This window comes from Eublepharis macularius, chromosome 17, assembly GCF_028583425.1.
Source record: "Eublepharis macularius isolate TG4126 chromosome 17, MPM_Emac_v1.0, whole genome shotgun sequence".
NCBI lineage: Eukaryota > Metazoa > Chordata > Lepidosauria > Squamata > Eublepharidae > Eublepharis > Eublepharis macularius.
This window is the reverse complement of record NC_072806.1, coordinates 30,264,237-30,291,561: the sequence shown is the minus strand read 5'-3', so window position 1 is coordinate 30,291,561 and position 27,325 is coordinate 30,264,237. Positions and strand designations below refer to the sequence as shown.

The following is a 27,325-nucleotide window of genomic DNA, read 5'->3' as shown; positions in this document are numbered from 1 at the left end:
TCCTGGAGGAGAAGATGAAATTAACAAACCCTCTGAGGAGCAATCTCTGCCAGCTCTGTCTTTTTAAACTACGCTTCCTGGCTAACAGGAATGTCAGAACATGTCTTTTTTGACTGTAGTTTATACCATAACATCAGGGAAGTTTTTATCAACCCTATTATTAATGCTTATCCAGGTCGCAACAGAAGAATTCTTTTGTCAATTATATTGGTGAGAAACAATCAAAAGTTGACCAGGATGGTTGCCAACGTTGGATGGTCGGCTTACCAAATTAGGAGAGAGATAAAGAATCATAGATAGGTTTAATTGTATCTTCAGTTTTGATATTTTAACTTAATTTTTTGAATATTTGAAATTTTAAACCTCTGTTTATATGGGAATGTATTCTGTTTTTAACATCATTATTTTCTTAATTGTTATTTACTCGCTTCCCTTCAAACTGTTTACTGGCCAATGATAGCAATAAATTATTTTTTTAAATTATTATTATTATTATTATTATTAAAACATTGCATCTCCCTACACTTGATGAACGTGCGCCGAGGCGTCTTGTATAGAGAGACTCTCAGTCACGCTATAAATTGAGTTTGTAGTGATATCTCAACACACCAGGTAAAGGAGAGCCAAACTAAGTGTACTCATTATTACTATCTCCCTTTATTATTTCTGGACAGATCTCATCTACCAGTGACAGGGCTTTTTCCATTGTGATCACTAACCAAATATCGTATTATTAGGTTTTTATCCTCCCATTCCTTCAACAAGCTCAGGTTAATATACATGGTTCTTCCTTTTTTATTCTTCTAGGAAGCTTTTGAGGTAGATTTAGCTGGCAGAATCACTAGCCAAGCAAACTTCATGGCGGGCTGAGGAACTTTAACACAGGTATTCCCCGTACAGCCCTTGTACCACTGACTCACAAAACCTCTTTGTGTTACCTCCACTTCTATCTGCCTGGTGCCAAATCTGTTCTGTGTTAGGTAACAAACAAGAACATTTCTATTCCCTCTGGCAGGCCTGTTCGGTTCTGAGGGTTTTGATCAGTGCAGATGTATTGCTTTGTTTCTCTACTCTGACATTTGCGGTTTAGGGCATGGCCTTTGAGAAATGAGAGGTTTATGAGATAGCTTTTACACTGGGATTTTGTCATTGATTTCATGCTGTTGTTTGGTTGCCATTTTTCCCTTTTATTATTATAATATGTGTTATAATTTTTGCAAGCTGTTTTGGAAGGTTTAGCTGAGACCGAATGAAGAAACCATTTAAAAAGCATTACATAAAAATAATTCTGTCAAAATAAGTAGGGTTAATATAGTGTATCCAGGAAAACTTAAAATTCTGTGTCCGGGCAATACAAATTCTGTAGCAAGAAAAGTTGAGTTCTGCCTCCTATATAAATTATGCAAACCAAGTAGATTGTATAAGTTTAATTCACATAATTCATTCTACTTTGCTAGTTGGCTTGGATACTGAAGTGCCTCCCTCAATTCACTGGAAATCTTGTTCATTTAGTCCTTGCGGTTTCTTTCAGTGCAATCCGAAACTGAAATCAATGAGCTTAGACTGGAGTAACTCTGCTTAGGATTGCAACGTTAAAGTTTTAAAATTTTTAAAAAGTATTCTTAAGTATATTTTAAGGTTTTTTTCTTTAAGTATATTTAAGTAGGCAGAGCTTAGCCTGCTTTCAAGCCTAACTTCATAGACATAAGGACTAGACATTTGTTTTTTAACTGTTAATTGTTTTTAACTGTTGGCAAGAAGCACCAATATTACAGTTAGCTGTCGTTCCAGGGGTCCAGTGAAATCCCACCATACACATCCATAATATCTTCCTTAGGTAACATTATTTAAATTTGCTGATGTGAATATATGCAAAAGGAACGTCCAAAGCTGTGCAATACATATAATAGGAACACGAAATGTGAGATGTATGAACCAGATAAGCTAGAAATCATAAAACAAGAAATGAAATATTTATACATCACAATTCTGGGTGTGAATGAACTAACGTGGACCGAATCAGGGCATTTTCAGTAAAATAAACCAAAACAAAGTGTTTTACTGCAGAAATGACAAACTCAAAAGAAACGGTGTTCCTCTTATAATGAGACAAGCCATAGCACAAGCAGTCAAGAGCTATAATGCAAAGTCGGACCAATTAATAATATCAATCAGACTTCACGGAAGGCCTATTAACATAACTATCATTCAAGTTTATGCCCCACCTACAGATGCTCAGGAGGAACAAATTGAAAACTTTTTTGCAAATGTCCAAGAAGAAATTGATGATACATCTAAACAAAGTATGCTGATAATCATAAGTGACTGGAATGCAAAAGTAGGAGACAAAGTAGAGTCAAACGTTGGAAAATTTGGACTAGGATCAAAAAATGAAGCAGGAGAGCAACTCATAGAATTTTGTGAAGCCAACAACCTGCTAAAACAAGACTAGGAGCTGATTGTGATACAGATCATGAGTTGCTATTATCAAAAATTAGAATGAAGCTAAAAAGAAACACAAAAAAAATCATAGTGCCGAAATATAATCTAAATAATATTTCTGAAGAAGACCATTTAAAGAACAGATTTGCGATATTAAGTTTAATTGATCGTGACACAGAAAAACTATGGGCTGAAACCAGAGATATTCTCTAGGAAGAATGTGCAGGACTATTCCTTTAGTCAAAAGGAGACGCTTAAATAGATGAATGAGGAAACTCTTAAAATTGCTAACGACAGATGAGAAGCAAAAGAAAAAGGTGACAGAAATAGAATCAGAATTCTAAATGCAGCTTTTCAGCTACTTGCATAGAGGGACAAAGAAAATTAGTATAATAACCCATGCAAAGAAATAGAAGAGAACCACAAAGAAGGAAGAACAAGAGATCTGTTCCATAAGATCCAGGATCCAGAAAAGCAAAGGGAAAGTCAAATTCAGAATTGAAAGATCAACATAGTATCCCATCAGGACAAAGTAAAGGAAAGATGGAAACAATACACTGAAGAACTATACAGAAGAGATGGAAAGATGACAGATACCTTTGACGAAGAATCTTTTGATGAAGAACCAGAAATCTTAGAAAATGAAGTGAAAGCTGCAGTCACAGCAATTGGGAGAAATAAAGCACCTGGAGTACATGGGATTCCAATAGAGCTATTTCAAGCTACAGAAACTGAATCCATCAAAATCTTAACAAGAATCTGTCAACAAATATGGAAAACAAAACAATGGCCTACAGACTGGAAACAGTCCATATTCCAATTCCCAAAAAAGGGGATGCCAAAGAGTGCAGCAACTATTGGACTATCACATTAATTTCCTATGCAAGCTAAGTGATGCTTAAAATTCTACAGCGAAGACTCTTACTATACATGGAACAAGAAATGCCAGATGTTCAAGCTGGATTAAGAAAAGGAAGAGGCACTAGAGATCACATAGCAAATTTATGATAGTGAATGGAACATATCAAGGAATTTCAGAAGAAAATCAGCCCATGTTAGCAACAACAACAACATTCGATTTATATACCACCCTTCAGGACAACTTAATGCCTACTCAGAGCGGTTTACAAAGTATGCCATTATTATCCCCACAACAAAACACCCTGTGAGGTGGGTGGGGCGGACAGAGCTCCAGAGAACTGTGACTAGCCCAAGGTCACCCAGCTGGCTTCAAGTGGAGGAGTGGGGAATCAAACTCGGCTCTCCAAATTAGAGTCCCGCGCTCTTAACCGCTATACCAAACTGGCTCTTGTCTGTGTGGATCATGAAAAGCTATGGATGGTGTTAAAATAAATGGTTGTGCCACAACATCTGATTGTTTTGATATGAAACCTGTACTCTGGACAAGAGGCTACTGTTAGTATACAATATGGGAAACAGAATGGTTTCTAATTGGCTAAGGTGTCAGACAAGCATGCATATTATCTTCCTGCCTGTACAACCTTTATGCAGAACATACCATAAGTAAAGCTGGATTAGATTTAGAAGAAGGTGGAGTTAAAAATTGGTGAAAGGAACATTAACAATTTGAGATATGCAGATGGCACCACATTACGGGCAGAAAAGAGTGAAGACTTGAAACAAGTACTGATGAAGGTTAAAGGAGAAAGCATCAAAGCAGGATTACAGCTGAATATCAAGAAGACTAAAATACTGACTAGAGGAATTACACAATTTTAAAGTTGTCTATGAGGACACTGACATGGTTCAAGATTTTTTATTCCTTGGCTTAATCATCAACCAAAAGAGAAAATGCAACCAAGAAATCAGAAGAAGATTGAGACTTGGAAGAGTAGCTTTGAGGGAACTAGAAAAGACCCTTAAAAATAAGGATGTCTCTCTAGGAACCAAGATCTAGATAATCCAAACTATGGTATTCTCCACTATGTATGGATGTGAAAGATGGACAATGAAGAAAGCTGACAGGAAGAAAATTGATTCATTTGAAATATGGTGCTGGAGGAGAGTTTTGCTGATATCATGGACAGCCAAATTAAAAAAAACAAAAAAGTGGTTCTAGATCACATCAAGCCCGAATTCTCCCTAGAAGCTAAAATGACAAAACTGAGCTTATCATACTTTGGTCACATCATGAGAAGACGAGACTCTCTGGAAAAATCAATAACGCTAGAAAAGTGGAAGGCAGTAGGAAAAGAGGAAGGCCTAAAACAAGATGGCTGGACTCAATAAAAGAAGCCACATTCTCCAGTTTGCAAGATCTGAACAAGTCTGTTAATTATTGGACAGTTTGGAGGTCTTTCATTCATAGGGTTGCCGTAGGTCGGAGGCGACATGATGGCACATCACACACACACTACACATATAACACTTTTTAAATATTTAAATTATTTATTTAAATTCACATGGGAAAATTTTTCCATTCAAATTTTCTATGGAAAGCCCATATCACTGCAAAGTGCATAGTATGTGGGTTATGTAGGGTTGCCAACTCCAGGATGGGACATTCCTGGCAATTTGGGGATGGAGTCTGCCTAGACTGAGGTTTGTGGAGGGAACTCAGCAGGGTATAATGGTATAGAGCCCACCCTCCAAAGCAGCCATTTTCTCCAGGGGAACTGATCTCTGTAGTTTGGAGATCAGTTGTAATTCCAGCATATCTTCAGGTCTCAGCTGGAGGTTGGCATCCTTAGTTGAGGGTTGTAGCTCATGGATGGAGAAAAACAACAACTCTGGCTCTTGGCTTGCCACTGCAAACATTCATCAGGCATTCCCCACAGCCACACCAAGCCAAAGAGAAGGTCCTGGTGGGAACAACCAAGCCACACTGGACACTTACAAAACTGAAGCATCTGTTCACCTACATGGAGCTGTAGATTCCTGTTTGGACTGAGATTTTTTTTTAAAAAAAAAAGTCAGGGAAACTTGGAAGTAGCTATGCCTGGCCTGGCACCTTTGCTTCTTCTTTAAACAAATCCTGGCTATTATTTTGCCTGGCAGCTATTAGGCCTGACCTAGCCCAGCCTCATCATATAGAAGCCACAGTGCTGATCTCTCTCTCTCTCGTTGCAAAGTTTGGTTGGCCAGGTTCAATTGCCAGGAGCCAAAGAAGCAGATTGGAAAAGAGGGGAGGGGAGGTCTAAGAAGCCTTTCCTTTGAGCGAATAATCCTTTTCAGAGTAGGGGGGCGAGTGGGAAGCAGACTTGGAAACGTCTCCTATTTAATTTGACAAGGCAGACTGGCTGTCGGCCAGAGCCTTGGTTGACCTGCCCAGCTTTTTAGGACTTGTTATTAACACAGAATCATTCCCAAGCAGAAAAAAGTCCCCCCTGCAATACAAGGGGACACACACAAGAAAGCAAGCATGCTGCTGCATTAGGTCCAAGAGTCCCTGCAGAGTGACATTTTAGGAAGGCCACAGATGCCACAGGCCTCCCTCCTTATTTGTCATGCATTTGGTACCTAGAGACATTCTCCCTCTATTTAGTATCAAAATGAATCACAATTTGTCTAGGCTCCCTTTAAAACAGTCTGAACCAGCAGCCATCATCGCATCATTTGGTGGTGAGTTCCACAAGTTAATTATGCGCTGGTCATGAATAACAAACTGAGAAGGGAAGGGATCATGGGAGAGGGAATGGGCCGAGAAGATACTTTCACATGGTCAGGAGAGGTAGTGAGTGATCAGAAAGGCTCAGAGCAGATGCCAAGAGCTGGCTATTTGCAGTATTCTTTAAGGTCCTGTCATCAAGACCAACTTGCAAGAAAGTAGCTGATGAGACCACGTGTGTTCCAACTGCCACAGCAGCATCCCTGCATGGAGCTCAGAAGGCTTAAACCAGAGCACTAGAGAAGCGGTGTGGCTGAGAAATGCCTCCAGCAGCATCGCAAGGGATACCATCTGCATTTCCTGCTGATTTGGGGAGGGGGGGACAAACTCCCCCAGGTAGTTTAAAATAAACCTGTTCTAAATGTTTGATATTACAGGGCACTGAGCTTTCAAAGCTGAGGCTGTGATTTCCATCAGCCCATGAACTTTCCATGTAAAAGGCAAGTATGGATTGTCATGAAGCCACTGCGGCCAGTCTGGGTTGCCTACAGTACAGAAACCTCTGGAAGAAATCTGATAAACTTTGGACCTTGCTGAATGACCTCTTTTCGTGGCAGCAGCGTAGAGGCTCAGATAAACCTTTTTCTTGAGAAATGCTACACACTGCAGGGGTGATCTGCCAATCGTGTGTTAAGGCTGGCTCTGAACTCACTAAACACATGAAGCTGCCATTGAAAAAGTCACACTGGTGGTCTATCTAGCTCAGTATAATCCACTCTAACTTGCAGTGACTAGGACACAGAGAAAGCTTTCCCCCCAACATCTGCTGCCTTGGCTTAACTTGAACTGGTGGAGATTGAATTTGGGACCTTGTGCTATCTGTCACTCTAATTTGTATCCTGCTTTTCCTCCAAGAATCTCCATACAGAGTTCACACTTCTCCCTTTCTCCATTTTATCCTCCACAACATTCTGATGAGGTAGGCTAGGGTGAAAGAGAAAATGGATTGTGGGCACCCACTGAGCATTATGGCCAAGTGATGATTTGCACTTGGCTTCCCCCAGGCCTAGCCTGAGCCTCTAACCAAGACACCACACCAGCTCTCTGCATGCAAAGCATGTGTTCTCCTGCTGAGCCATGGATGCTCCCCAAACTGATATTTTACGGCATCCATCTGTGAAGTTTTGCAATAGCTTTTGGCTAAACCAATAAACATCTTGCTTTGATTTTGGGAATGCAGGAAAAATAAATTAAATGTGTTGCCCAATAATCTCTTGTAAGCCCGCAGTGTCTACAGACTTCACTTAAAACATGCAATGTGTCCCTCCCTGCTGTCCAGAGTGCCAATCCTGCCTTCAGTGCTGCAAAATGGACTTCAGTTGCTGGCATCTGGACCATGTTTTCTTCCTTCCTTCACCCCTCAAGATGAGACTAATTTTCATATGGGACAGGCTCCTGCTTTTAAAGCGCTGGGAATGCCCCTGCGACCCAGCTGCCAGGGTTCAGGAGATGAGACCAAGTCTGCCTCTGCTCTGCATTGAGGGAGAAGGTAAAGAAAATCTCAGAAAACAGGATGCCCAGCCAATGTGCAGAAACATGTGGCTTCTGTCACACATGCATGTAGTCATTCGGTGGCCTGCTTTAAAAGGAACACACAAAGGGGAGTGCGGAGGCGCTCTGCCTTGAGACCTTGTAAAAACTGGACTGCCACTTTGGATGGCTGGCAGCTCAATTTCAACAAGATGCCCTGTGAGCGCAAATTCCCCAGAGATATGTATTGTCGAAGGCTTTCACGGCCGGAGACACTGAGAGATCTCTGTCTTTTGGTGCTACACCTCTGAAGATGCCAGCCACAGCTGCTGGCGAAACGTCAGGAACTACAATGCCAAGACCACGGCAATACAGCCCGGAAAACCCCCAACAACCATCCCCAGAGATAGTACTTTTGCCTTGCCAATTTCACTTTCAATCAGATCTGAATCTCCCTAGCTTTGGTGACTGGGAGTGGAATGCTGTTACAGCTTCTGTTCTGACTGTATAGCCCATTCACTTTGCTGGGTGCTCTTGAGTTCTAGTATTTCAGAAGAGGGAGAAATAGTTCTCTCAGCTTTTTTCACTCCATGCATAACTGTATAAACCTCCATCATGTCTCCCATTTATCGATTTTCCAAAGTGAAAAGCCCCACATTCGGGAGACTTTCATGGTGGGGGCCTGCAACTTTCGGATCACTGGGCTTGCCCTTTTCAGCACCTTTTCCTGCTCTAGCATGTCTTCTTGGAGATGAAGGTGTTCAAACCTGTATGCAGAATTTTTATCATTTCATCTGTCTTCTTCCACTTGGAACGAGAGTGAGCCCTACTACAGCCTTGGGGGGAAAATCCAATAAAATTGCCAGCTCAGAAACTTATTTTACTAGCTTGCCTGCCCTTAAGTACCTCTTGTAATCATTTGTGTCTTGTCAAGAGCTTCCACCTTTCCGCTAGCTTGCTTTAACCTCACCAGTTTAACTAGTTAAACACTGGCCATGGTTGTTAGTTTGGTTGTCTTTTATTTCTTCTGCAGGTCAGTTGGGACAAACCGTAGTTTCATCTTTTGAAAGTTCTCTGCTATGTCCTCGGCCTTCCCTACTCTTGGGAAACTCTTCAGAAATTTCACCAGTTTACTCAATACCACCGGAGAGGGGAAGAAGTGTGGGGGAATCCCTCCCCCAGCTAGTTGCGGTGATTGCCAAGGATAAGAGTGACCTCACTCTGGAGTGAGGATCTCTCAAACATGTGAAGAGGAAATGTGAAATGCAGAAAAAAGGAGAAGCGGTCGGGCGATTGTGTCTGTCCGATTATCTCTGGACTTGAACAGGAAATGACTTGCTATATAACATGTATACACAGACTTGCAGCCAGAACAGTTTGTGGTTAGAGGGCCAAAGGGGACACTTAGATGGTAGGAAGATTAAAGTGGAACAGCCAAAACAGACAGTGTGTCTGAAGTTATTGTGTTGTACTGAATATTAGCATTGTATAATTTACAAAAATTCCAGAACGCGCACGCACACATTAGTTATTCTAGTATCTTCGCAGGATAATCAGTGGGAGCAAGTTCATTTATTAGTGAATAATCGTACAAAATAATTTACATTTTTCAGAATTTCCTAACTAAAACGCCCATAAAGATTAAAAAAAAAAAAAACAAACTCCTCTGAAAATTCAAGGGAAAAGCCTGGAACATCTGTCGGGATCAGCTTCCCCCAGACTCACTGAGGTTTTGTCCCTAGGCATACGTAGGCCTGTATAAATTTAGTATCAGGTTCAGAGGTCAGCATTCTGGTAATTGCAGATTCTATTTTTGAAAAAGGTGGGGAGGGGGCAAGTTTCTATTCCATCTCGTAGTCAAGAGGGAAAATAGGTTCAGTGTTCAGATTTCAATCGGGGGAGAGAGAAGATAAAATTCTTACCAATATTTAAAAGATGGCTCTTGGGTATATTCAACGGCAAACAAAAAGATGTTTTAAAAGCATTTATTGTAGCTATTATTTTTATCAAGTTATTCCTTTTTTAAAGCAATGCATTTTATGCTTTTCGTGGGCATTCCAAGCCTTTAACACCTCATGCATAACCAACAAGCAGGCTGGTGGAAACACTAAATAGCACTCCAGAAAGACTAGAAGGCAGATTGGGGGACTGCTTAGGGGAAAACTACAAAGTGTATGAGATTTTCCACTTCCACTGGGAGAAAAACCCCCAAAAAAACAAAAAACAAGCTTCTAGCCCTCCATATGTGAGCAATTCCTGCTTGAGCCAGACAGATGGCCGAATCTCAGTAACAAGAAGCAGGCCTTCCCCCTTCCCATGACCACTAGAAGCAGAATTATGCAAACCTGAATGACTAGATTATGTAAAATAAGGGAAATTATGCAAATAGCTGCTACAGTGGTTAGAGACCTCTGCAATTAAGCTTGCTGGGTGGCCTTGGACCAGTCTTTTCCTCTCAGCCAAACCTATTTCACAGGGTGAAAGTGGAGACGAAATGGAGGAGGGTAACCAGCATACACTGCCCTGAGCTCCCTGAAGGAAGGGTGGGATAGGAACATACTAGACAAGATACTCAAATATAGAGAAATAGGATTAATTTCTGTGATTACACATCACGGAATCTGGAGCTCCTAGCTGCAAAATGCCACCCTGCTTAACACCCACTTTCTGGGGAAAGCTGTTGCTTAATATTGCCCCCCCCCCCGCCCCGCAAGTCTTTCCCAATGACCGCTAAAGGCAAGAGCTGCGTCTTCTCGCACCCATGCCCTGTCACCCTGGACCTGCCCATCCCTGACCTCCCTTGCTGGGGGCCAAAAGAAATCAAGGGACTGCTAAGGCTTGGCTCCTCTCCAGATGTTGCAATGCAGAGCCCAAGCACTGCTGCTTCCTCCTGCCTTCCCAACTGACTGCAGTGAAAATATCTGAGACACAAAGGAGATTAGGACACATGAGGGTGGGGTGGTGGGACTTCTTTTATGGCGACTTCTGTAAAAAAAACAAAAACAAGAACACTGCAAGGTCTCTTTATTTCTCTTTTTTCCTGTTGTGAAACAAGATGGCATCTTAACACTGAGTTATAGATCTCAAGCAGATGCTGCAGCACAGTGGAAATGAGGCCCCACCTGGCCCCTTCTGCTGGAGAAAGACAACCGACTTTGCCCGTCCCCAGGAATGGAGCCAGCATACCCTGAGGCGGACCAGCTATCAGCGACCAGGGCTTCTAGCAGGGCCCACTGCTGGCGACTCCATGCTCCATGCCTTGCCACCCATCAGTGCACCCTTTCCCTGTCCACTTATGAGTACTCTGCCACCTGTGTTCTCAGGTACATGTAATGGCCAACACTGCTGGGGAAGGTTGTACAGCTGGGGTATGGTTGTGGCACTTTTGGCAACCACAGGGTGGCTCTCCCCAGTCAGCCACTGCCTTGCATCACTGGGAAAAGAGACTGTGGGCAGCTGTGAGTATGCACTGGGGGAGGGCTCATGAGTAGATAGAGGCAGGGTACACAGGCAAATGTAGGACATATAGGTGGATGGGAGCGGGGTGGGGGAGGAGGAAGAATGCTGTGGAGTCTGGAGATGGGCTACATGCTTTCTGCCCAAGGTCCCCAAAAGCAGCCCTTCCAGCTCCTGCTGTGTTACACATGGAAGCAAAGGCACAAAGGAAGCTGCAGCCCTCCACTGACGAGAATCCTGGGGCTGGCCCAAGGAGCGGGTTGTCTGCTGGTTGGCACTGTATCACCTTACGTGGTCTCCTATGAGCATTCTACATCAATGAGACATGTATTTCAGAAGCAGCTCCAAGGGAGTGGTGGCTGAGGGGGTAGGATAGCCCTTTTTTCTCCTGTTGCTCAGGGAGGAAGAGCAACAGCTCAGAGGAAGAGGGAAATGCAGAAGAAAGGGTTAGTCCTTGCAACCCCAATGGGAATTCTGGTTTCTTTTGAAGGGTTAAAGTAAATAAGGTCCAATCCTAAGTCCCAAATGTTACTTATGTACCATATTGTTTTTCGGCTTAGTGTCCATTAAGTTTCAACTTTATAGTCATAACAGCTGTTTCCACATAGAGACAATTCTCTGTGTAGCTTTCCTGAAAAAAAAATCAGGAATTGCTAGATTTTAATAGCATTATAATGTTTTAACAGTCTATCGCAATGCTCTGCTAGTTTCTGGATTTCATTATTCTTTAAAAGAGCAAAAATCTTGTCATTTTTATTGAGGAATTATAAGGGGAAATGTGCAGTCTGTGTCTTTCCCTTTATAACTCCGCAGAGAAAAGGCCTAGAGACATACGTTTTTACAAATGAAAGCTTGGTACTAGTAGATCATGGCAATAAATCATTGTAACTCTATAGGGATCTAGCAATTCATTTTTTTTAAAAAGGCTCCATGTGGTGGTTGTGAGGTGGCTATGGGGAGTGAGGCAAGGAAAATGACTCCTATGGGTGACGGATCTGCAAACATGCACTCTCCCATGCGCTTGGTGTCCAAAGGCTCTTTGGTGAACTCTTTACAAAAAACCCATGCCATGGTAGGTTTGGGAAAAATTTCTGCAAAGTGGAGGCAAAGACAGAAGCATACAATGTCATGAGGGGGACAGCAAAGCATCGATGTGGAAACAGCCAGCACTTGACCCAGGTTCTCTCAGACAACTTCTGAGAAACTTTCTTCTCAGTAGAGGCTCCAAAACTCCGGAACTCTCTCCTCAATGAGATTCGCCTGCCCCCTTCTCTTGCCTTCCTCTGCCAGTGGGCGAAGACTTTTTTTTGTTTCACTTGGCATTCCCTCAATGAACCCTCCTCTCTCCCCAATGCTTTAACTGTTGCTTGATCTTTTTGTATTTATTTTAAATTCTCGTTTAAAATTGTTCTAATTATGCGTTTAGGTGTTGGTTTTAGTGGTTTTAAAGATGATAATTATGGAAGGGCCTATCTGAAGAGGTCAGGAAAGCTCCCACTCTCCTGGCTTTCTGCAAACTATGCAAGACTGAATTATTCAAGAGGGCTTTTTACTCACATAGGAGGGCTGTACTGGAAGGAAGGGGTCTCAAAGAGATGCATTAGTAAATGAAAGGGAGGGCTTATAGACTTTGCTACCACGTACTGTCTGTTGCTGTGAGTATGGTCCTACTGGGTAGTTTCTATGTTGTTTAATATATCAGGCTTACAATGGCTTTTGCTGTGTTTCAGCATTTCTTCAACTCTGTATTGCACTTCTGTTGGTTTTAAATCTTTGTAAATATGCATTTATATACCCTCTTACATTGTTTGCTGAAATACCTTTTGGAACTGACTGTACTAACTCTCACATTTAATTTACCTTGAGTCTCAGTGAAAAAGGTAGACTATAAATAATGTAAATAGATAAATAAATATTTTAATTTATATGTTTTAAATTTGTTAGCCGCCTTGGTAGCCTTATGAGGGTAGAAAGGTGGAATACATTTTTTGTTAATAAATTAATAAATAATAGCATATGGTTTAAGTAGGCAACCCTCCCCCCACCAAAAAAATCCCAAGGCAAATTCAGCAGACACTTTGAAAAGGCACAGAGCTTGTTCAGAAAGGCAAGGCTGGCCAGCTTAGCTTGCAATATGCTAGGCACTAATGAAGTCACGTGGAAAGAAAAGGCTTGGTCTTTGATGAATATTTTAGTATGTCATGCCAAACCTGGGCAAATGTTTAAATAGCTTGATTATTTGTAAAACCAGGAGAGAAGATGTCTGGGTTGGGGGGATGGGAAAGGAATGGTGAAGTGGCTGACTTGCAAATCCATTAATAAAGCTGCCAGTGAAGTTCTTCTTGCTGTTATCATGGGGCCTAGGCTTTGTAACACTTTCCAGCGTCACTGAGCCCTTTCCTCTTCCATATGATTGCAGAAGAACCTCTTGAGCGCCCTCAGTTGACTCTTCACTGAAATCAGTTCACATGCAATCACTGGCAGGGGTGAAATAAAGAGATGGATACGCATGTGTGAACCGAGCCCTTACCTTATGTAACTATAGATAGTCAGTAACTATAGACAGACCTGCTCTCAGTGAATTTGCTCTTAGCATTTTTATCCAGGAGAAATGTCAATTAAACTGTTTGAGCATGCAAGTAGAGACAAGAAACAAGCCTATGGAGAGCTACCGCTTGCACGGTTCACTTGAAAAATATGTCAATCACATATAGAACGTTATGTGGTATCACAAAACTTCTGTCAGACAATGCCAATTTTAAATGTAGAGAATTACCTGTGATCGATGACAGTCACGTTGGAAGGAGGGATACCAAGGGTCGCGCAGCTCTGCAGGAGCTCCTCCTTACGAATGGCCCCTTGATTGTAATAATTCCCTGCAAGCAACAAAGACAAATATCAAAGCACTCTGCTTCAGTTTGAAACAGAACAAAATTCAAGGCGTTGGCAGCTGGGGCACCAAAATGGCACCCAAAAAGGAATGATTGTGCATGTACCATTTCACTAGACAAGGCATAGTAATTTATTGTGGCAAACACTTGAAGAATCCTGTGACACCTTAAAGAATGTTTTGCTGGGATATCTATCTATCTATCTATCTATCTATCTATCTATCTATCTATCTATCTATCTATCTATCTATCTATCTATCTATCTATCTATCTATCTATCTATCTATCTATCTATCTATCTATCTATCTATCTATCTATCTATCTATCTATCTATCTATCTATCTATCTATCTATCATCTATCTATCTATCTATCTATCTATCTATCTATCTATCTATCTATCTATCTATCTATCTATCTATCTATCTAAAAAAAGATATCAGGTGGGTTAAGAAGGAGGCAACTACATACATAGGCTGGGCAAAGTGTCAAATTTTATACCCTCTTTGGGAAACATGTAAAAAAGAATTAGTGGTAGTTGCTGGTGTCACACAAACCTGCTTCTCTGTCTCCTATTGCCTTGCCAATAGTGGTGGACAATCTAGGGACTAGTGAAGAATCCTATGCGAGGCTGGAGGATTTAGAAATCATACACACAAATTTGCCCCTCTAGGTATTTCTAGAAAGTCTCAGGGCCCTGAGCAGGAATACACTCCCCTCTCCCTGTAACTTAGATTGCCAACTCCAAGTTGGAAAATTCCTGGAGATTTGGGGGTGGAACCTGGCAAGGGTGGGATTTGGGAAAGGACCCGTGGGATATAATGCCATGGAATCCACTCTCCAGGGGAACTGATTTGTGTAATCTGGGAGTCAGTTGTAATTCTGGGAGATCTCCAGTCCTGCCCTGGAGGTTGGCAACTCTATCAGTAATGAACTTTACACTGGTCTCAGCATTGGGACCAGCTTGGAGCCAGTTTGGTGTAGTGGTTAAGAGTGCGGGACTCTAATCTAGAGAACTGGGTTTGGTTCCCCACTCCTCCACTTGAAGCCAGCTGGGTGACCTTGGGCTAGTCACAGCTCTCTGGAGCTCTCTCAGCCCCACCTACCTCACAGGGTGGGGATAATAATGACATACTTTGTAAACCGCTCTGAGTGGGCATTAAGTTGACCTGAAGGGTGGTATATAAATCGAATGTTATTATTATTCTTTTCCTCCTGGAGAACATTCAGTCATCACCAGGCCTTTTTTTTTGCAGCTTTATTCTTTTGCCTTGGGCTAATGTGTAGAATCCTGTTTTCCTCTGTGTCTGGGGAATTCCCCAAGTATGCAGAAGCCACAACAGTGTCTGTGGGTGGCTTGGTGTTGCTGTTTTCATGATTAGCACAAGTCACCCAATATGCCATAGTGATGGTGAGGCATAAGGCATTATATTTCCTTGAAAATTTTCTATTAGTTTTTTAAAAATATAACATGTGAGTCACTTTTCTAGCTTATAGAATGCTCAAGCAGCATACCAAGTAAATACTAGAAAACAGTCTATAAATACTACCAATGACCCCAACTCTTTAAAAAAAGAGAGAGAATAAAATAGGAGAGTCCTCTGTAGCTTGAAAAAGCCTTCAAAGATATAATATATATTTAGCTGTCATTCAAGTGTGTACCAAAAAGGAAGACACATCAAAAAAACCCTGCCTGATTGATGCTCACTAGCCTTAATAACAAAATCCATCTCTCTCATTTTTATCCTACCCTTTCTTAAAGAAGTAGAGGGTGGCCAACATGGCCATTTCCTCTTAATTTATGCTCATAATCCTATGAAGTAAATTAGGCTGAGAAAGTGGTCAGTCCATTGTCATGCAGTCAACTGTTGGGATGAGTGGGGGGGTCTGAACCCAGATCTCTCTAATCCAACCTTCTAATCATTACACCGTGGCAGCTATGCCATTTCTACTTTATAGTCTTTTCACATATTTGGAAATACATTCAAGAGTAAAGTTTCCCTCAGCGCCTGAAGAGATTATTGGAAACCCAGTTGCCAAAGGCTTTTCAGGTGGAAGGTAGAATGAGAAACTAGAAGCATGGAGGTGATGGAGCTCAGAGGACGGCACATGTGGAAAGAGTGGACAAAGGACATATAGAGAGAGGTTGGGCATGCATGTGCTAGGGGACTTCTATGCTGCAAAGGAATCTAGTAAGTCAAGAAGAGGGAGCCATTTGTTTTCTATGGAAATTCACATCATGGCTCTGCAGCAGACCCCTCAGATGGCACAAATATATATAAATTACAGAAAATCAGAAGAAACCTGCTGGATCCAATCAAAGTGGGTCCATCCATTCCACCACCCTGTTTCCCATAGGGGAAGGTCCACTAACGGGGAAACAAAGGCCAAGCCTCCTGTTGTTACTGTCCACCAGCAAATGGCACTGAGAGGCACACTGCGGAAACTGATTTCTCCTCTTAACCACGTCTAGAGAAGGCAGCTCTGACTCACAAAGGCCTGTGTTGGAATAAACGCTGTAAATCTTTAAGGTGCCACTAGACTTCTTTTACATTACACCGCCTCTGATTCATAGGGTTGCCATGTCTAAGTTGGAAAATTCCTGGAGCTTTGGGGAGAGAAGCCTGGAGAGTGCAGGGTTTGGGGAGGGAAAGGACCTCAGCATGGTGTAATTCCATAGAGTCCACCCTCCAAAGCAGCCATTTTCTCCAGCTGATCTGATCTCTGCGGCCTGTCTCCAGCCACCTACCTTTGAACCATTTAACCATCATAACTAGTATTTATTGATTAATCTCTTCTTTTCCAGGAATTTTCCTCAGGTCCTACTAAAGTCTCCCAAAAGAAAAAGAGCAAGTGTCCAGTTGCACCAATAAGACTAACAAAACTAGTGGTAGGGTATAATAAGCTTTCGTGATGCACACCTCACTTCTTCAGATACAGTTGGAATGTGTGCTTACAGCCATTCTAACACGGCTACCCATCTTGAGCTTCCTCCCAACCAAAAGAGTTCCACAAATTACTTCTACATGGTGTGACGTGTGTTTGTGTGCATCATGACTAACAGATACCTTGCTTTGGGTGGGCTATTTTCTTCACTGTACAAAGGGGAAACTGAGGAAACTAAGCGCGCCGTGAGACGACGTCAGCTCCCAACAGAATTCCCTCACAGTAAAAAGACGTTGAGCTTTCTAACTGACGTCATAACCGGTGACTTTGCCGGCCTTCGAGTTGACGTCACAGCCTGCGTCGGAGACTCCGAGGGCGGCCAAACGTCAGTCTAAGAAGCCCGGCGCCCGTGACGTCACACTCCGCGCACTCACTGGTGTGAGCCGTTGCCAAGCAACGGTGACGCTAGAGCCGTCGCGGCGGTGGAGCTGACGTAGCGGTTGCTGGGCAACCCCGCGCCCTCCTCCCCTCACCTGTGGACGCGCAGAGCAGCCACAGCCGAGCTTGAGCCAGTTTGAGAATGCTGGGAGCGAAGAACATCGTTTCGTCATCAGGGTGCGCTGTTACAAACAGCGCTCGTACTGCGTCATCGCTTTCGCGCCAGGCCCGTCCGTTAGCTAAGAGCGCCCTGCAGTCCCGCCTCATCGTCCCGCGGCTTCGCCGCAGCCACCAGCAGGCGACCAGCCATAGAACAAGGGGCGACAGCAGCAAGGCAAACGGTATTCCTGTCGCTGCCATAACGCGCCCCGCAAAGAAAAAAAACCCGGAAGGACAAGGAAGGTCCGTGCGGAAACGGGTACCGCGAATAATAGAAATAATGGTTCCGGCTGTGCAAGTTCCCGCCGACGCGAAGGCGGGAATCGTGACAGTGACAAGCAGGAGTTTCTCCGAAAGCGGAATAGCCAGTTAATAAGTAAACGCGTCGGAAAGTCGTGGAAAGGATTACGCAGGAGGCAGCGATAGCTAGTTGGTTAGGGGGATTTAGTAGGAAATTGGACAATTTCCAGGAGGAGAGATTATGATGACAGCAAGAGTCCAGTAACACCTATAAGACTAACAAAATTTGTGGTATGGTATGAGCTTTCGTGAGTCACAGCTCACTTCTTCAGATACCTGAAGAATACTAATACTTCAGATACCTAAAGCACTTTCCTGAGTCACATCTCACTTCTGAAGAAGTGAGCTGTGACTCACAAAAGTTCATACCGTACCACAAATTTTGTTAGTCTCGTAGGTGCTACTGGACTCCTGCTCTTTTTCACTGCTACAGACAGACCAACACGACTAACCATCTAGATGAGTAGGTGAACTCTCCCAGTCCGAGAGGCAGAATGCCTGAATATCACTTCTGAAGGAATGGCTTGACCCGTAGATCTTCCAGGAGACCCTCTTGACAGACTGTGACCTCCATAGACAGAATCAGCATATCTTTATTGGGACAATTGCCAGCGGCTGTGCTCACTGGCTTCTTTAAAATTATTTGGTAGGCTACTGTGGGAAAGAGAAGGATGGAATGGGTGAACCATTAATCTGATCCAACAGGATGATTTCAAACAATTTTTTTTTTAAAATCTCCACACTTCAAGAGAACCTGGTGGGTTACTAATGCTTGCTAGCTTAATAAAATCCAAAACAGCAGATAAAGCAACAACAGTACCACCACCTTTGGACCCTATAAAGCACTGTGGGAGAGACATGGGTCCTAAGCCATCTGCACGGATAGGTCTGCTTAACTTAAAAAGTTCAAACTTGTTAGGTTGGCAAATGCAGAACCAGGAGAAACACTCCCTGCCTAACCATCACAGAGATAAAAGCTTCTGTACAAAGCAAAATCAAGCATGATGTTAAAGAAGAGCGGCCAATGTTCTTCATCACAGTGTTATTTCATTCTGCATTGCAACTTTAGAACCCTGGATTTGTTTTTGTCTGTCCCTCTAAAGCCTGCCTCTCTCTACACAATACTTTTGACATGTGTTCTTCACATGTTAGGAGGCGCAATGTTAGCCGGGAAGCGATGTTTTGAAAGTCGGAGCCAGTGGAGATCGCTCTGGAGGGGACGGATTCTCTCACAGCCCTTTGCCGCCTCTGGCGTGCTAGACTGTCTCTCCTTCCAGAGCTTTTACCCTGCCACCCTCACTGCTTAAAAGTCTGAATTAACTGAGCCTTGGCAAGGCAAAGGCTCCAGAAGGGAGGTGGTGGAGAGCTGTGAGACAATTCATCTCCTTTGGAGCGATCTCCGCCTGCTCTTTCTTTCAAAACTACCCTTCCCGGCTAACATTGTGTCTCCTGACACTTGACAAACACACACCAAGGCGTCTTGTGTAGAGACACTATAAGATTGAAGCCGTTGTGCAGAAAAGAAATTAATTATATGTGGTCTTAAGTTCCTTCTACTTAAAATTTAAAGCTATAGTTCTATACATGCTTACAAAGGAGGAAGTCCAATTGAAATCAGGATTTCTTCTCATTTGAGATTTAGAATCTTCCTGTATCTATCTGTCTGTCTATCAAGCCCAACGCCATGAATTTACTATGAGAAAATGCGGTAATGACAATGGAATTCACTCACAACTGAATATAGATTGCAGACTCTTAGCCAATAACTGTAATTGGTGGGAAGTAAATCTCATTAATTTTAGTGGAATTTACTTACAATGAATAGCTTGGAGGCTTAATTTGCAAGGTGCTCTGAAAACTTTACTGCATTCACCCTTCCAACACCCCTAGTTCGTCAAGCACTCTGATTTGCCAGTTTGGTGTAGTGGTTAAGAGCACGGGACTCTAATCTGGAGAGCCGGGTTTGATTCCCCACTCCTCCACTTGAAGCCAGCTGGGTGATCTTGGGGTAGTCACGGCTCTCTGGAGCTCTCTCAGCCCCACCCACCTCACAGGGTGTTTTGTTGTGGGGATAATAATGGCATGCTTTGTAAACTGCTCTGAGTGGGTGTTAAGTCATCCTGAAGGGCAGTATATAAATCGAATGTTGTTGTTATTATTTTCATTTTATAAATGGGTAAACATGGCCTTCAGTTTACAAGACCGTTAATCATAGAATGTTTTGGAGGTTGTTAATTCATAGAATTACCATAGTTCAGAAGAGACTTGACGTATACAGAAATATAAAGGAGTGATTTTCTCTGTATTGAAGGCAAGATTTGAAGCTGGGTATTCCAGGGCCAAAATCAAGTCTCTGTATATATATATTATTCTGCTTACTAAGAGTAATATAAGATGCGAGGGGTGAGTTTTTCATTCAGGTCTAAGAAAGGAGCTTTACATCTGTGATTCAGTTCAGTGCCACCCTAAGCAGAATTAAACCATTCTAAAAACAATTGACTTTAATTGACTTAGAAGAGTGTAACTGCTTGGGATCGCACTGTTAGAAAATACTTTCCAACCCCCAACCCCACCCCCACCTACCCACCCACACTTTTTGCTGGGATATTTTGCTGTCTCTGTTTCAAAGAGGTATTTAAATCTCCTGCATTTTTTATATATAAAATTCCCGACTCCTTCATATGTTCTGAGCATGAATGCCAGACAGAGGGTTTAAAAACAGAAATGCACAAAGCCAGAGCAAACTATTTTTTTGTATCAGGAAAAAAATTATTAATGCTCTTGGTTGCCTTTGCAGTTGTGCTACCCACAAGGCCACTTATACAGAGTTTGGCAGTTCTCTATGCATTCTTCTTAATAGTAAGGATGTTAGCTGAAGTACTAATGTTATAAATAGGGTTGTCATCTTTTTATAGATACAGATTTATATGCTTTTAAAAGCTGTATAACAGGTTGAAAGCTTTATAACAGGCTGAAAGCAAAGGTTAAACTTTTACCACCACTGTCTTCTCCATGCCCAGAAAAATGTCACCTGTGGATTTCTGCTCCTTACAGAGCTATTAAAATGATGGAGAAGCTATCCATACAAATAAGCCCTTGTGATAATAAAACACACTAATTTGACCTTGTTCGAGACAGTGTATTTTGGGGGATGGTAAAGCACAGCTTTTTTGGCTATGAGCTGAATGCTGTTTTAATCAGAGTACAATACAGAATGGAAAAGATTATCCTTTCCACAAAAGGCTGCTGCTCCCCAAATCATGAGGAAAAAGAACCAATGAGAGCAGAAATATGTTGATCAACTTCATTATGAACTGTATTCTATTTCTTGAGACCAAACATAGAAACTCCATTCAGCTAAAAATCTTGGAAGCCCTATACAGTCCAATATTAACCATATTGCTTTAGATATAAATCCCATTAATTTCAACAGATGGGGTCATACAAATATGTTCACAGGCTTCAGTGGGCATTTAGAGACAAGGGATAGAAAAATAGCTAGTGTATAATACTGCTGTAGATTATATTAAGAGAGTGTGTGATGTAGGGTTTAGAATGCTGGACTAAGACATGGAAGACCCAAGTCCAAATCCCCACTTAGCCAAATTCCCACTTATTCCCACAATCCCCCACTCTCAGCCTAACCTACGTTGGAATGTTGTGAGGATAAAAGAGAGGAGAACTATATATACTACTCTGTGCTCTTTGGAGGAAGAGGATGAGAAAAACTTAGTAGCAGTTGTGACATACTATACTAGTACTTCTGCACGTTCAAACATTATCTCCATAATTCTAGCATCAGTCTTGCGAGGCAGGCCAATGTTGTTATTCCCCAATGAGGGTTGATGCCAGGGCTTTTTTTCAGTTGGAACGTGGTGCAACGGAGTTCCGGAACCTCTTGAAAATGGTCACATGGCTGGTGGCCCCGCCCCCTGATCTCCAGACAGAGGGGAGTTTAGATTGCCCTCTGTGCCACTCAGCGGTGGGGAGGGCAATCTAAACTTCCCTCTATCTGGAGATCAGGGGGCGGGGCCACCAGCCATGTGACGATTTTCTCCGAGGACAACCCACTGAGTTCCACCACCTCTTTTCCCAGAAAAAAAGCTCTGGTTGATTCTATAATCGTTTGCCTAAAACAATAGAGTGAATTCATGCCTGTGGTGAGATTAGATTTTAAAATTAAACATTAACATTTTTAACATTTCCCAGCTTTCACTTGTAACTGTTCTAGCATATCAGATCTCTCTCACATGCATACATATAAAATGTTATACATTTTAATATATACTGTATATTTCAAGTAAATTTGTATACATTTAATTAAGAAGCATTTTGGTGAGGTATTCTTTCCTGTACGAGAGTGGAAGGATGCCTCTTCCAAAACGGAGCCTGCCATTCATAGTTTATGTATGAAAAATTGTTTGTTTTTTAAATCTGCTAGCCGATTTATCAGGATAGCACCAACAATGACATCTTGAATCGATTTTTTTAAAAAGTCGATTAAACAAATTAGTTTTTCAGTACTATTATATATCTATTTGTGTATGTTTATTATGTATCTAACCATCTAAAATGTGTTTTGGAGGCCTTTTGAAAACACTTAGGGCCATTGATACTATGAATAATTATTCGATTGCCATCAGTTTAAATGCATAAATCTTCTGCAGTGGAAAACAGTGAAAAGCAGTTCAGTTTTATAACTGAAGTGAGGATGATGACTTAGGATGGCACCTCCTTGATGCCGCTCTCCTAGGGTTGAGCTATAATCCAGCAACTAATCTGTATTTATGTTAACCTGGCCTTTTTTTCTGGGAAAAGAGGTGGTGGAACTCAGTGGGTTGCCCTCGGAGAAAATCGTCACATGGCTGGTGGCCCCGCCCCCTGATCTCCAGACAGAGGGGAGTTGAGATTGCCCTCCGCACCTCCAAGCGGCGCGGAGGGCAATCTCAACTCCCCTCTGTCCAGAGATCAGGGGGCGGGGCCACCAGCCATGTGACCATTTTCAAGAGGTTCCGGAACTCCGTTCCACCACGTTCCTGCTGAAAAAAAGCCCTGATGTTAACATACTTTAACAATCCAGTATTAATATTATATATCATTTTAAAAACTTTTTATCAGGCTGCATTGTAAATATTAAGAAATCTGAATGAGAATTCATTCATTTACACTGGATAAGAACATAACATAATACATAATTTTTGTGGCATACCATGGAAGATAATCTAGAAAATATATAGGAATTTAGATACACCAGAATTTAAAAGAAATGGGATATATCAATATTAAAATTATTGGATGAATTAGAGGTTTTGAAAAAAAAATTTGGGGTCATATTCAAAGTTGAGGTTAGGCAGAATTGCAGCTATTAAAATTAGTATCCTTTCAAAAATTTATTAATGTTTATAAATCTTCCTCTGGGAGGTAATATAACAAGATTGGATGCTTGGCAAACACTGGAATGATCTCAAATAACAAATGCCCTAGGCTTTCAATTAAAGAATTATTTTAAAACAAAGGCGCAAGTAGGTCTGGGGACACCAAATTTATTGGTATTGCCAAGCAGCAAAGTTGACCGCAATGAAGAAATGAAAAATGAAGATAAGCCCATGTTAGGACTAGAAAAGATCTTAACAAATCTTATTTGGTTCCAAGAAAGGGACAGGAGAAGAAAATTTAGATCTCCATATTTCTGCTACTTTCATCCCTGATGTGGTGCGGTATAAACAGAAAACAAGATTATCTCTGGGCTTTTCCCCTTCAGCATATTATAAGGAAAAAATTGCATTAAGTGCTGCCTTTCTGGGAGACGTTAGCAATTTGAAACGACCTCCATAGATCACACAGTATAACCACGATGTTTTAATTTTTTGCAAAAGTGACTGAAGTTATTTCTCCATTATTTCTGCAGCTGCTACTTCTTCAGTATTTATTTGTTTTTATTTATTTATTAATGTTATTTATAGTCTGCCTTTCTCACTGAAATTCAAGAGGGATTACACAGTGTAAATCAATATGATCAACAGCTGGGGCATTCAATAAATCATACAATAGGGTATGGATTGCAGAAATTTGAAAACAAGCATAGTTCTGGATACAGAGATTAAACATGGCTGAAACAAAACCTATCTACATCAAGAGACAGTATCCAGACAGACAGCCTATCTACATCAACAGACATGCCTCACAGACCCACTGGAGTAACCTCATGAACGCTCAAGGACCTCCAGACACCAATTTGATAAACACTGTATTGTTTGTGTGTGAATATATATTTAATCTACAAGATTGCTCTTCATCTGCCTCTCTCACCCTTATGATGGAAGCCAACCCAATATTTACCATGGAGCTGGGTGATCTAAGGAGGGCTGGAAGACGTCTAGAAAGATGCTGGAGGAAAACTAATTCTGAATCTGATACAGTGTGCTACAGAGCCCATTGAAGCAGCAGTTATAGCAGGAAGAAACATTATTTCTCTGAAACCATTGCATCAGCTGGTTCACAGCTGGTTAAGGTATATGGACTTCTTCTGATTCCTTAATATGAACCTTTACTGGCTTAAGAACAGAAAATTAGCTGTGACATCTTTGCAAAGTTTTTTTTGCTAATAAAATAGCACAAATACGCTATGATCTGGAAGCCAGCAGTAATGCACATGAAGCAAAATAAATGCTTAATACAACTTTGGGTCTGCTTCTGAACCATTTTGACCCAGTTACAGTGACAAATATTGAAACGATTCTGTGAAGGCCACTACTTGTACACTGGATCCTTGTCCATCATGGTTGCTAAAGTATTGTAAAGATCACATAAATGAGCCCTTGATGTCTATCATAAATCAGTCAGTAACTCAAGGCACCTTCCTGCAGCCACTTACAGAGCTGGTCATCTGCCACTACTTTAAAAACAAGCCCTCGAAAAAAATGATGTGGCCAAGTATTGCCCATTCTCTAACTGGCCATTTCTAGGCAAAGTGATTGAGAGAACAGTAGCAGACCAGCTCCCTGTCTTACCGGATAACTCTGGTGCTCTGCATCCTATGGGACGAAGATGGCTATAGTTGATGACAGCTGTCTGAATAAAGATGAAGGCCATGCATCCTTGTTGCTCCTTCCTGATCTATCTGCAGCCTTTGATATGGTAAACCACGCCATCTTATTGAAGCATTTGGAGGAAGAAGCAGGTATCAGGGGGTGTGCCTTTGATAGGTTTAAATTGTTACTAATTAAATGGCCTCCTAGGGTTGCTGTTGTTGACCAGGCATTTTCAGTGTGGGCATTATCTTGCGGGGTTCCACAGGGCACAATCTTATCCCTCATGGTATACAACCTTTATGTGAAGCCTTTAGAAGAAATCCTTTGTAGATAGGAATTGGATGTCATCAATATGCAGATGATACCTAGCTCTATATCTTACCATCCCAAACCCTAGGTGATGCAGTAGAAGTCCTGAGTCGCTGCCTGACAGCTGTGGTCAAATGGCTATAAGCAAACAAATTGAAACTGAACCCAGACAAGACAGAAGTGATGCTGGTTGGGAAGGCGGGCATTCTAAAAGACATTGTGCTTCCAACTTTTGACAAGGTTCAGTTGACCCTTGCTGACTCTGTTAAGAGCCTAGGGCTTATACTGCTGGAGAAGCAAGTTAATGCAGCTGCAAAAAAGGTCTTCCAGCTCAGAGTAGACTGGAAGATGGCCCCTTACCTTAACATAGCCAGTCTGGCTATCTGGATTCATGGCATGGTAACATCAAGGCTAGACTACTGTAATGCATTCTACATAGGTCTCCCCTCAAAGTCAACTCAGAGACTCCAAATGGCGCAGAAAGTCACAGCTCAGTCATTATCCAGCAATGCCACAATATCATTTATGGCTGTATAACTGGAAATTATGTCACTGCATCTTGAGTTTCAACAAAATGCTAGTGCATCCCATTGACACAGTGACATCACTTCCAGTTGCACAGCTGGACATGATGTTCCTACTTTTGTGGCATGCCATTCAGATGAACAGCAAGGAGCTGTTCCAGTTGGGGGCAAGGAGCTGTTCCAGTTGGCAGCAGCAGGTAGGACGCGAAGCAATGGGCTTAAATTACATGCACAAAGGTACCGGCTGGATATTAGGAAAAACTTTTTCATGGTCAGAGTGGTTCAAAAGTGGAATCAGCTGCCTAGGGAGGTGGTGAGCTCCCCCTCACTGGCAGTTTTCAAGAAGAGGCTGGATGAATATTGGTCAGGGATGCTTTAGGCTCATCCTGCATTGGGCAGGGGGTTGGACTAGAAGGTTTGTATGGCCCCTTCCAACTCTAGGATTCTATGATTCTCCACCCCTTCAATCTCCTGGATATTGCCTGTCAGTGGCTGGCACTCCTTATGCACAGAGAATTTTTTTTTGCTGAAAAATGAAAATTTTAAAAATGCTGAAAGCAATTTGAACTCCCCAACATGAAAGAAAAAAACGAGATCTCAAGTTGCTAGGCCACGGTTCTCACCATGTGGGGTTGGCTAGCAAGTCCATGCAGTGTACCATAGTGGCAACAGCAGCTGGGAAGGAGGAGATGGCAGGACAAGGTGGCAACAGGAGAGCAAGATGCTGGCAAAGTGTAGGGGAGAGAGAAGTAAAGAGGTGGGATGAAAAAGGGGTGGCAGTAGTGGGATGTTTGGCTTGGGAGAAGAAACTGGTGAGGAAAGAGGAAGGTGAAAAAAGGGAAGATGCAGGAAGCCCGTGGGAGAGGGGTTTTCCCCACTCTTGCATCTGATGAAGAAAGCTGTGGTTTTCGAAAGCTTATGCTACAAATAAGTTGGTTAGTCTTAAAGGTACTACTGGACTCTTTACTATTTTGCAACTACAGACGAACACGGCTAACTCCTCTGGATCTATCCCCGCCCCTAGGATGAGTTGTTTGAGAGCCCCTCACTTGTGTGTATTTAAATATGTGTGTATAGCTGTCATGTATCATGTTGTATTTAGAGTTATTTTGTGTGTGCTATTATTCTTAACATCAAGATAACATAAATATTTATGAACTACATAAATGAAAAACACATTGAAAAATAAATAATTTTCTTTTGTTCGTTTTGAAAACAATTGTTTGCAGATGTCAAACTATCTCATGCTGAGGAAAGGCTCAGAATTATTTAAGGAAAAGGGGAGGGAAACTTAAAATCATTGGCCAACCATTACTTTCTCTTCTAGCTCTCCTATGCCAAAGTTTAACCTCCCCCTGAAGGTATCTGAAGAAATGAGCTGTGACTCACAAAGCTCACACCCTACCACCAATTTTGTTAAGTCTTATAGGTGCTACTGGACTCTTGCTCTTTTCTACTCCCCCCACATTAGTTTCTTCATTGGATAATTTAACCCTTAGATAGATAAAGCACTCCTATTGGTAGCAGGACAGGTGACTTAAAGAATGCTCCTATTTCTTCCTTTCTGATTGGACAGCGCCTTATCCCTCTCAAAAATAGCCAGCGCTTCCTCAACACCCTCCGCTCTTTTTATCCCATTCGCTCGCAGCTAGTTGGCTTAGTCTCTCCCATTGGCCGGGAGCTCAGGGCCCCGCCCTTTCTCTCCTTGCTCTCCTATTGGTCAGCACGCTTATCCCAGTCCCCAGTCTCTCCCACCTCCCAGAGAGGGAGGCCTGTCTATTTTTTCACTAC

At 42.1% G+C, this 27,325-nt stretch overlaps 1 protein-coding gene across 1 annotated transcript in view; it reads right to left on the bottom strand.

Moving 5' to 3' along the window:
• Positions 1-17,581, bottom strand: part of PIGL (phosphatidylinositol glycan anchor biosynthesis class L) — a 59,333-nt gene extending 41,752 nt beyond the window's left edge. The window contains exons 1-2 of the mRNA XM_055001291.1: positions 17,307-17,581; positions 13,773-13,872 (exon numbers count right to left, since the gene is read on the bottom strand). Coding sequence (XP_054857266.1) covers positions 13,773-13,872; positions 17,307-17,571 — 365 coding nt within the window. The 5' untranslated portion in view covers positions 17,572-17,581. The remainder of the gene's footprint in view (positions 1-13,772; positions 13,873-17,306) is intronic.
• Between the last annotated feature and the right edge of the window lie 9,744 nt (positions 17,582-27,325).